This window comes from Parasteatoda tepidariorum, chromosome 4, assembly GCF_043381705.1.
Source record: "Parasteatoda tepidariorum isolate YZ-2023 chromosome 4, CAS_Ptep_4.0, whole genome shotgun sequence".
Lineage (NCBI taxonomy): Eukaryota > Metazoa > Arthropoda > Arachnida > Araneae > Theridiidae > Parasteatoda > Parasteatoda tepidariorum.
The window spans coordinates 40,167,310-40,179,552 of NC_092207.1; the positions used below are offsets into that span (position 1 = coordinate 40,167,310).

General features: G+C 27.7%; 1 protein-coding gene across 1 annotated transcript in view; it reads left to right on the plus strand.

The window, feature by feature from the left end:
• Positions 1-12,243, plus strand: part of LOC107441085 (alpha-1,3-mannosyl-glycoprotein 4-beta-N-acetylglucosaminyltransferase A) — a 70,944-nt gene that overhangs the window by 23,179 nt on the left and 35,522 nt on the right. Inside the window, exons 2-3 of the mRNA XM_016054228.3 lie at positions 8,511-8,906; positions 11,851-11,984. Coding sequence (XP_015909714.1) covers positions 8,511-8,906; positions 11,851-11,984 — 530 coding nt within the window. The remainder of the gene's footprint in view (positions 1-8,510; positions 8,907-11,850; positions 11,985-12,243) is intronic.

Below are 12,243 nucleotides of genomic sequence, written 5' to 3' on the forward strand. Positions count from 1 at the left end.
ATTCATTTTTTTCATTTTTTAAATTTTTTTTTTGCCAATTCATTTTTTTTGGATCCACTTCGATTCATTTTCGTTCCGGCATTGAAAGGTTGTTGTTGCTCACAAGAGTGAATAAATTATTGATTAAAAATAAAATCTTGATAAATATCAAATGCACCGTAACGACATTACTTTCCGATCTTTCTAATATAAACATTTTTCAAATGATTTGTCCCTGCGTTGAATATTTAGTAATTCCCCTTGTTGCTTTGCTTTTATAGTATTAACTTGTCAGGGAACATATGTTATAAACTATAAGCTTCTGACATATTTGTACAACGATTTCAGACCATGCTGAATGAAACGAGTATTCTAGTTATTTGACATTTGTTGTAAAATAATTCAAAATTCTTAAGCGCTTTTCCAATTCCTCTCTGTGATTTTCTTTAACACTGATATCTGACTTTTAAAGGTCATTTCATATCATAAAATAAAGTTGTAGTTAAGTCAAGTTCGAATAGTTTTGGTATGGTAAGGTTTATAATTTTCGTCCTCGTATGTTCCATAATCATCTAAGAACCAATTTGCCCTTTATGGTTTGCAATTTTTTCTAGATAAGATAGCTACTCATTTCTAGTTGTGTTATCTTCTACAGTTATAAGCAGACAGATACCATTCCTTCCAGATGCTTACAAGACCATAAATGTTTTTCCAACTCGCATAGCTTATTGTATGCAATTCGGCTGAAGAGCGTAATCTCGTACCAAAAAGTTCTTTTACTGCCATCATATATAAGGACTCCCCATTACAGCTACGCAAAAAATGTATAAGGACGACTTCTCATCTGTCCCTACACCATTTGTTCCCTTCCAAGATTTTTCAATTTACTGTTGACCAATAAATTGTTGAGCGTCGACTTTCAAGCCTAAGAAATTAAAGTTTTCTTCAAAGTTTTCTATGAGAGATCTATGTTTTAGAGTTTAAATTAATATATTTCATTATTTTACAGTTGTAAATTGTCTCCTTTATTCATTTTTCGTTATAATTCATCTATGATCAAGTTTTGACCTTTTAATCAGTCTGTGTCACTTTGATGTTGAAGATTTTGTGATACCTTCAGTTAAAGATGCTTCGATCCTAATCCTTAGTGTACTTCGATTTAATATTTTAAGTTGTTTTAAAATGGCAGTCATTTTTACGCCATTTTGCTGCATATACACAATTTGATGTAATTTAAACTAGTGATAGTTTAAGTAATTTAATTTAAAAATAATTTCACTTGATAACAACATTAGTAGTAATTTAATTTAATAATAGTTTCTCTTGATGACATCAAAATAAATAAAAAATTAGCCAGTTTTACTAAGATTAATACAGTTTAATTCCACTAATATATGAGAATAAAGCGAATAAATATGAGAGTTTCTTATGAGAAAAAAGTTCTGAAATGAAAAAGAAAAAGGATTTTTATAAGAAAGCAGGAATATAAGATGTAATAAAAATAAAAGCTTCTAAATTGTACTATATTTAAATGTAATACTGTTTAGCAACTCTTTTGATTTTTTAATATTTCAGTATTAATTTTCTGTTTTTCTGCTATTTAAATTCCAAATAATTATATATATATATATATATACATATATAATTATTTTCTTAAGACATTTATCGATTTATTTACTTTTTAGTGCTAATCTGAGACCAAAAAAAATAATAAATATGCTTTGGGTTTAACATAAAATCAGAAAAACTAATTGTTACACATGAAAAATAATTCACTCCAAACTTTTATTTTATACTTAACATTTTATGATAAAGCATCATGGACTTCAGATCTTGTAAAGAACGCAAAAAATAAGAAAACATATGATAGCGAAAAAATAGAAAATTCCAAATTTAGCGTCTTGATTAAATGTGCTAATTTTCCCTCCAAAAATGATTTTAAAAGAGTATTCAACTCATTTTATAAAAATATTTTTCTATTTGTGCTTAAAAACGCAACAATTAACGAAATGTTTTCTTGTTTGCATTCTAATCCATTTGAGTTTTAAAAATTATTTAAAGAAAAAATTATTTTTAATTTGCTTATTTTTCGAAAAACGTTTAGCGAAAACCTTTGATAGAAATAGCGCTTGCATTTAAAACCACAAAAAATATTATGCGATTTCTTATGTGCTTAATGATCTGTGGGTTGTTAAGCAAAAAATATCAGATAGAGACAGTTAATTTAAAAAAAAAGAAACACACTGCTAAAACAGAGAAGCATATAAATTCGTTCATCCTTTTTATGTGTCTGCCAACGAAGGGAATTCCATAAAAGTTACAGAAATAAAGAACTCATAGTCGTAAAAAAGGATTTCTAGGCTAGTTACGCCCCCAAATCATTTTCTGCAATGAAGGTTGGGCCATAAAACTTATCTCCATCCAGGATTTTCACATCCATCCTAGTTTTATTTACAGTCGATGCATTCGGAATGTGCATGCGTACTGATATATATTGTAGTGTTCTACAAGCAATTCTTAGTTGAAACATTGCAATAAAAGTGACGAGTTTTTATGCCGTTTGAATGTTTTCCACGCCATGAAGCATATTGAATTTTTTTATTTATTTTTTTTTGTCGTGTGATCTAATTTATAATCGATTTTTGTTTATTTTTACTTACCAAATTTGTAGTTAGGTTTAAATAGAAACTATGAAAATATTTTAACGATTTTATTTGTTTTCCCTATTACAAAAAATATATATATACATTTTATCAATTAACATTTATTTTTTAAGGGATACTGTATTTTAAAGAAATTTAATTTGATGTATTTAACCAAAAATATTTGTTATACATTTTGATCAGTTTAGGTCCTTTTTACCTATTTTGTCCGTCTTAAAAATAATGTTTTACTAGTGCCATTTTATTTAAAATTAGAAAAAAAATATATCTCCTTGTAGCTAAGTTTCATAGTCGTTTTGAAAAATCTCAGTTGCTGAAAATACGGTTTAAGAAGCAAAATAATTTTGCCTTACAGTCAGAAAACTGTATATTCTCCCCGAAAAAATATCTAAAAAAATAATAAATAAAAAATTTCAGTAGTACATTGTTTGAAATGGGGAAAAGTTAACTCTCTCAAAAAATCAGCATTTCACAACGGAGAATTATAACTATTTATTTATTTAATCTTCTAATTGAAGAATATTGGTATTTAAGTCCGGTATGTCATATGAGAAAAATTAAAGTAATATTATCTTCCAAATCCAATATAAACTCTCTTGAATTTAGAAGAATATCTAAGATGTAAGTCAGAAATAAATTGGCGATAAAAGTGGAATTCACAAAAAAGAATTGATGATCGATAATTGAAAAAAATCAAATAATATTGCTGAAATACCCTTAATAGGGAATATTTGATTTCCGGGATGAGATTTTTCAAATTTAATAATCTACTTTTGGCAAAGCTTTTCTGACCCAATTTTGAGTTAACGACTATCGGTGTTTAATCACGTTGTATTGTAATTTTGAAACCAATCTAGAAGACAATTAATTGAACTACTGGATAAAGTGTTAGGCGAAATTTGCCTTTTGTCAAAGACTTCTTGAAAAAACTAACCGGGATTCGCCTTACATGGCGTGAAAAACCATGAAATTCTTCCTCAGTTAACTCGATGGCAAATGAATTCTAATCCACAATGGTGGATATTTCACACCAGCATTATGGTCGGTGTGAGCAGGAGGAGCAACCAGGCAACGGTGGGATTCGATTCCTTCTCGCCTCATTGGGAAGCGAACCCTCTAAGTTTAAGATTTGTAAAATTTTGTTCTGCATGCTTCGTAGACTAATTAAAAATCCCACTCTTTGCAATTATCGCGACTGTTTAAAATGCTTATAGCTAATTTAAAAAAAACAATTAGTAATTTCCAAAATGTCTGATAATTTTTATGTATATTACATTCGGGCAATAGGCTTTTACAGATATTAGGTATTATTTTCTCTTGGTTTATGCCGATAAATTCTTAGTTAGTATATTTACATTATGTTTTCTGTTATCTGTGCTCATTGAAAACTTCCTGAAATAAATCATGCTAACTGAGCATTTCTAATTAACCTAAAGGTATGAGGACTCACTGAAGGAAGCCTTCAAACTAACCTGTTGGTTAGAAAATGCTGGAGACTTTCAAATTAGCCTATCACATTTCAAAAGGACAATGGTCTTTTTTCAAGAGCTGGATTATTCAACTAGCTTATGAGATTCGCGGTGGCTCAGGGGATAGAGCTTTCACTTAACCCATGGTCGAATCCCAACGGTGGCTTGTCGATGCGAATTCTGCTTCCGGCTCACACTGACCACAGTGCTGACTTAAAATATTCTTGTTGGTAGATGGATCATAGGTTAGAATCCTTCTGTCATGGGCTTACTGCACGATGTCTTAGTTTCTTCAAATGCTTGATCCATGATATTCCCTGTCTCCTGGGTTGAGTTCGAAATAACAAGCTTCGGAATTGAAAATTGATAGACAAAAACTCGGAATTGGATTGGCGGTTCCACTACGGCTTATAAATGAAAATATAATAGCACTAGCTTATAAGCATGTATTTAGTTGTGATAAGTCAGCAACCTTATGAACTTGTGATTAAGTTGCCAACCAGAACTTATCTTCCTTATGTGTCTTGTTCTTGTATATAGCTTCAAATCAAATAAGTTGTATTGCTATGTAGCTAACTTTATTTTCTCTAGCTACGTTTCTTAGTGTTTTATATATCTGCAATTAAGGCAGAGACCTGATTAGAGTTTTGCATATCTTAATTATTAAAAACTGTCGGTTCGTTTTCCGAAGGCACGCGCTACTAATAATAGTATTATAATAATTATGATAATTAATTATGCAAAATTCACATACAATGTTAAGCAAAAAGTAGTTTTTCTGAAGTCATTTCCTATATTTGTAGAAAACAAAAGATTCTTTCTAGAAATATTAAAAACTCGAGAAAAAAAATTTATGCGAACAGTGAAACTTTGTTGAAAATACCTATTAGGGATTTAAATTTAGAATAATAATATGAGTTACCATTTTTTTCGCATTGTCTGTTATTTTCTTTCCAAAGATTTAAAAACTTCTTCATTTTCAAATGTTATGTCTTTATTTTCTGTTTAAATGAGTTCAGCATCAAAATGAAATTTAAAAAAAACGTTTTCTCTCTTTTCGTATTAAACATGTAAAGCCGGGAGTAATTCTAAGCTTATGATTTTTTCAAAGGGAAGAAAATAAATCTCAGAACCAAATCTATTATTTTTTAGATGGGAAATTAAATTAGATGTGAGCAACTCAATTATTTATAATCTATTATTTTTTCATAATAATACGGCTCAGATTCCCCGTGAATAAACTTTAATTAAATTTGAGAATGCGTATAGAGTTTTAGCTTTTATTTTCATAATTTCTGAAGACAGCGGAAAAGATGTTTTTCTTTGGAATCAGGATACTATTAATTATCTAACATCTAGGCAAAGTTTGTATCAAAATATTTTTATCTTATTTTACAGAAAATTGTTGCTTAGCACATAGGAAAATATTTATTCAAGTTTTTTAAACATGCAATTTTGTTTAATATTGAAAGAAATAATTTCGGTATCTGTTTTGCGTTCATTCGCATCTGTTAATTTTGCAATATTTTATTTATAATTCAAATTTAAACATTGTAAAATTTATTCCCATGATTATTTTCACCTCCAAACATACTTCTATATTGTGTATAGTGCGAAAAAATAGATAACTCTGAATAACCTTTGATGTAATGATCGGATCTTAACGTTCTTGGACTCAATTTTAATGCTTCAAGAAAGGGACCTCAAATATGCTAATTAATTAAAACTAGTGATATTTTCATTTACAAAATCAGATACAAAACTTACTTTTTCGGCATAAACATACCTTGTTTTCAAAGGAGCAATTTCTTCTAAATTTAGTATTTTGCTATACAAAATTACATATCTTAAAGCGAAGTAAATAATTTCATTCCTCGCGATTGAAAAAATTTTCAAGTTTTAATAAATAAATAAAAATAAGTAATAAATATTTACTAAAAGTTATTTTTTGCTTGAAATTATAATTGTACGAAGTTATTTTATAATTGTATGCAGAAAATAGCTCTCTATATATAGCGAAATCCGGAAAAAGCAAAATTGACAATAAAGGCACTAAATTTTAGACCACCATCCTGATCAAACCATTGTGACTATATTTCCCAGAGGGAGGCTTATTCCAATATTTTGAAAATTAGAAAACCAAATTCGTTGAAATTAAGGCATGTTTCTTCGGAGAAAATATATTTTTTGTCTAATTTCGTAACTTCAAATATTCTCTAAACTAATTAATTAGTATATTTGAGGTCATCCTCTCGAATCATTAGGAATAGTCCTAGAACGCGAAGTTCAGATGAAAAGTAATTGCAAATGGGTTTTTTTTCTTGCGTACTACATACTTAAAATGCTTTACTATTTATGATACTTAAATGACTAATAGTTAAAAATTTTAACTTCTAAAATAAGTATATTATTTTTTGCTCGTTCTCAAACTATCCATACATGAAAACATGTGCATTTATTTCCTTCTTTCAAAGAGAAATTCCAATCTGAGTATATATTGTGTTGTGTGATTTCTTAAGTCATGGCATGCGGGCATAAATGACAACACAACGTTTATTTCAAATAACAGAAAGAGAAAGCATTGGAAGCGTATTGAAAACTGGCGGAAATTTAGTATCTCAAAAATCATAAGCTATTTTATTTCTTATTTCTAAAAATTGTAAAGCAATCTTACGTACACTTATAAAAAAGCCATCCAATCCTTGCTCAATGAGCGCTCATGCAATCCTATCCCTAGGTCCTCGGCAGAAGATGCTTAAAATCTTTTTGAGACTAATATTTTGACTGAAAACAAGCAATATAAAATAGAAATTTAAAGTCAATTCCTACGTAGGTCAATAAAGAAAAATTTTATTTTATTTTTATTAAATGATTTCAATTAATATAAATATGTATATACATATGACTGAATCACAATATTAAGTGGCGAAATAGAAAGCAAATTTCCTTCTAATTATAGTTTTTTCAAATATTAATTCATTAATTAAATATAATTAATTAAATTTAATTAATTAATTTTAGTTTCATATGGGAGAATTTTTTTCCAGTGATCTACACGCTTCGCCTCTGACGGTAGTTATTCCTAATTTTATATCCAGCTAAATATCTTATATAAGAGAAATTAAATTTAATTAATGAATTAATATTTGAAAAAACTGTATTAACATCAGGTGTCATCCACCAAAAGTTTTTAAAAAATGTATTTGAACTTAAGTGGTTAAATAAAAAAGTTTAATTATGATTGAAAATTTGAACAAGATATATAAATATATATAGGGGGAGTGTGCACTAATAGCAGCAATTGAAAAAGAGAAACAATTTAAAAATATGAAAATTAAAATTAGTCAAAACTTCCTGAACTGAAGTTTTTATTGCAGGCGACAGAATTGATTAGTAGAAAACATCAAGAAAAGGTTTTTAATACTTACTGAAATACGTGATTTATAAATTCATTTCTTATCCATTTTCTTATTTTTAGTAGAAGGTAACTGTTTCTTTCTTCCTTTGTTTTCAAATAGAGAACGTACTTTTATGCCTTTTTTTTTTACTTCGAAAGCTTTTCAAGTAAATAATACAAATTTAAAAGTATTTTTCTTTAGCATGTTAATGTTTCAGATGCTTTTTCAAGCGTATTCTGAAACCAATTTAATTCAAAAGAAATTGAATCATAAAATAGTTTTGAATTCATGGCCATTAAAACAATATTCAAATATGCAAGGCCTAAAAAATATCATTAAATACATCATGCAAATGAATATTCAAAAATATAAAAATGAAAAACATTAAAAATGAAAAACATTAATGTTTATCAAATGGAGGAATGATATCAAATTTCCTTATTTATTTAAAAGTTTTCCAGATCCTGATTTAAAACATTTCGAGGTTAAAGTTAAAATTCTATTTGATCTTCGAAATCTTTTTTAGCTTAGTTTTTATAGCTTGGTAAATAATTATAAATATTTTAATAAAGATTATTTATATGAAAGTTTCATGCAATAGAAATTGAAAATGAGATGAACTCGAAGTGAGGTGAAAAATTTCGTGGAGGGGGACGAAAATTAACTTTTAAAATCAGCTTAAAATGCTAAAGGAACGGGAATTTGGAACTGGGAAAGGGAACTAAGATAATTTACTAGAGAATAGCATTTTCGCTTGTCTAATTTTCTTTAATTGTTTTTTTTTCTGTAAATGTTTCTCTAAGTTTTCACTAGTTATGTGTTGACTTTATGATGGTTCTAAATATATTTAAATAGATACAACCTGATTGCTTATATATCGTGATAGTTAAATATATGTTTACACATACATATTGTTATATTCTTTCATGTATTGATTGTTTTAAAATCATGTAATAGATCTGCTGAGTTTTATTTAAATAAAAGGTTTTATTTATTTGCAGGTAATCTTACTGAAAATATATCCCTCCAACACCAAATTGCACAACTAAAAGAACGACTACGTCATGCAAAAATGCTAAGTCAAGAGAGGCTGAGAGATATTACTTCATTAAGGCAAAGCTTTGACCATGTTTTGCAGTCATCAAGCATTTTCACTCGTACTAGTGTCCCTAAACAAAATCTCCGGGTTTTCTTGGGACGAGGAACGTTATGGCAGCAACATAGTGCAGTCCAATACAGCAGTACGGGTGTTGGCAATGCAAATAGTAGAAAAGAACGTGATTTTGATGATACATTGGACTTGCAGTTGCCTTCTTTACATCATTACTTGCCTCATCTCATAAACAATTTTAATGGACTACAACCAGCATTTAAAATTGCCGGTTCTAGAACTGGAGGTATGAAATATTTATTCTGACTTTAAATATTATTATTTAAACATTATTATTTAACTCGTATAAAAACCATTTTGAAATATCCTTTAAAGTAAAAAAAGAATTCATTTATTATCTGTTAATTAATTCCCGCATTTTCCCTCTAAATTCTATTTGTAACACCCAAAAGAAAAACAAAAAAATTACTTTTAAAAAACTGCTGTTGTTGTGTTTTATCCTCGAATAGTATGACGAAGTCAGATAAGATCCATTCGACCGATGACCCTCAGAAAACTGAGAAGGTGAGACGCATATAAATCTTTCCTGGAAAGACTCAAGCAGTCCAGGATGCGTTATGCAAAAAAAAAAAAANAAAAAAAAAAAAAAAAAAAAAAAAAAAAAAAAAAAAAAAAAAACTGTAGTACTTATTAATTAATGCATGCATTTTACCATTGTACATACACTACAATTTTCATTTGATATGTGTATTTTTCTTAATAGACTAATTTAATAGACTCAATTACTTCCCTACAATAATTTTTATCTTGAATGCCATAAAAATTAACATCTTTATAATAAGGTAATAGCAATATTATTTTTATAATGTTTGAATTTATGGGTTTGAACATAAAGCATTTTACTTAGTTATCTTAAATTTTGTACCCATAGATAAATCCATAAGACATTGGTTTACAAGTATTTTAAGATTTTTACTTATCATTTATCCAACCTTCAAAATAATGTACTTACCATTTGCAAGTCTTGCATAAAAAAACTTTCAGTTTAAGAATTTTTTTTTAAATTTCCTAAGAAATACTTAGATGACTATTTTGTAAATTTAGAAATGTTTAGTTTATAATTTTTTTTATACCTAGCAATAAAGCATAAAGTTTTCACAGGTTCGAGGGACCACCAATAAATTACGAAGGGAAACAAGTATTTTAAAAAACCCTATGCCAGAAAACCAAGCAATAATCTTGTAACTCAAGTTAATTGAAAATTGGTTTATTTATAGATAGATGTATGGAGATTTTAAAAAAAACAAAAACTGTTTTTTCCCGTTTTTTAATATAACTTTAAAAATATTCAGTAAAATTAAACAAAATTTTTGGAGTTATATAAAATAAATTACATAATTATTTTTTTAAAATTTGACGAAAATTTGCTAAAAAATTATATAAGATGTGAGTATTTAAAGTAGCTCATTTATAAAGCGCATGAGTGAAACAAAATTTTTTTCTTCTTAATTTTGTAGTGAATCGTATTCGGCAAGTAATGGAAAAAGTCTGATTTGAATAACTTAAAAATTTTAAAAGTTTCAACTAATTATTAAATTAGTTTTTGTATTTTTAAAAGGAGGCTCATAATAAAAAGGGTTTTCCACAAATTCCATCTTGTAGCTTGTCAAACTACACAACCTTATAATTACCCATAATAAAATTTTTGTAAAACCCCTTATCGTTTTGAGCTTCTTGTTAAAAAGTACAAAATTGAATGAAACTTTTTAAATTTTTAATATATTCCAATCAGACTTTTCCATTAATTGCCAAATACAACTTTTTAGAAAGTTAAGAAAAAAATCGTTTTTCAAATGAGTTACTTTAAATGCTCATATCTTGAAAAGTTTTCAACATTATTTTTTTTTTCAAATTTTAAAACAATGATTCGGTAATTAATTTTAAATTTGCTTTAAAAACTTTGCTTAATTTTATTGAATATTTTTAAAGTTTCAACAAGAAAAACGAAATAAATGAGTTTTTCTTTAATAAAAATGTTCCTATCTCTATAAATATAGGTTAGGCTAGGTTTACGAAATTTTATGCAGTTATCGCAAATAACAACTAAGATAATTGATACAATCTACGAGTTTATTCCTAATTTTTTTTCTGTTATAAAATATATTTGTTTTCTTTCGTAATTTATTGTTAGTCTCTCAGACCTCGGAAAGCTCTAAACTTTATTGCTAAGTAATAAAAATCACATAAACAAACACCTATAAAGTTACAAAATAGTGCTCTAAATATTTCTTGAGAAATTTACAAAAAAATGTCCAAAACTGAAAGTGTCTCTTCCATTATTGTATGGTAGCATATGTGCTTTCTTATTATTTTCTAATAATTGTGCTTTATTTAACCTTTTTACAAGTAATTAATTAAAGTAAAAATTTAATAAAAAAGTGTTTTTTCTTTATAATGTAATATTTTCCAAATAACTGAATAAATATTCCAGTGATACAATTGTATTTTCCTTTAACATTTAAGGTTTTATGCATAATCATCTCAGATCACTATCATAATTTTTCGTTGTTCAAAATTCAGCAATAAATAAATGAACATTAAAATTAAAACTATTTCTAATCCAGTAGTTTCTGCAGAAGATATAAGAGAGCATATCTGAAATGCAAAAGTGACATTAATTATCCAAAATGGAAGAAAAATTACCCCTTCAGTATTTTATGACGTAATAAATATCTTTTATAACAAACATAATTCTAAAAGATTCCTAAAAGAGGATACTACAAAGTGTTTAAAATGTATCTCTCTAAATTGTTACAAAATTTAGTTGTTCTTTTTCATTTCTATTAATATTTCCTGCTAATTGAAAATTGTGTTTTTAATACTTTGTTTTCTCTCATTTCAAAATCTGAGGCTGCTTTAAAAACAACGGTATGAAAACTACATTATCTTTTCCAGCTTCATTATCCAGTCAACTGGAGTACATTTCCCTCATCTTTTAAGACATAAAACATAATAGAGTCACGGCTCTTTCACAGCAAAATAATATTAGCTTTCGTAATATCTCTGTTTTAATCACATGAACAGTAAACACCGTAAAATTTTAATGGACTATTCAAAATTTAATACGCTGAATGAAACATGGAACAAAATCTCATTGCATCTTAATTACATAACATAAATCTGAAATGCATCACTCGGCAATAGATCTGTAATGGTGTTCTCTTCCATAGTTACCATGGTAATGGGGATCCCAACTGTCAAGAGACCAATCGAAAGTTACTTGATACCAACTCTAGAGAACTTGATAGAGAATATGGACGATAAGGAACGGGAAGATGCGTTACTTATCGTCTGCATAGCGGAGGTAAACACTCTTCTGTCTTATTAGGTATTATTGTTAAGCCTGATCGTTAAACAAGATGTGATCATTCTTCTATTGCAAAAGAGGTTTGCTCTAGAAATGATTGTAGTTGAAATTTATGGAATTATGGAAATTTATGTTATTAAGATACCGTCTGCTTAAAATTTTATATTCTTAGAGAACAAATCTATATATATATCTACATCTAGAACTGTATCGTTGTTGTTGTTGTTGTTAATTTACGTCGCACTAGAGCTGCACA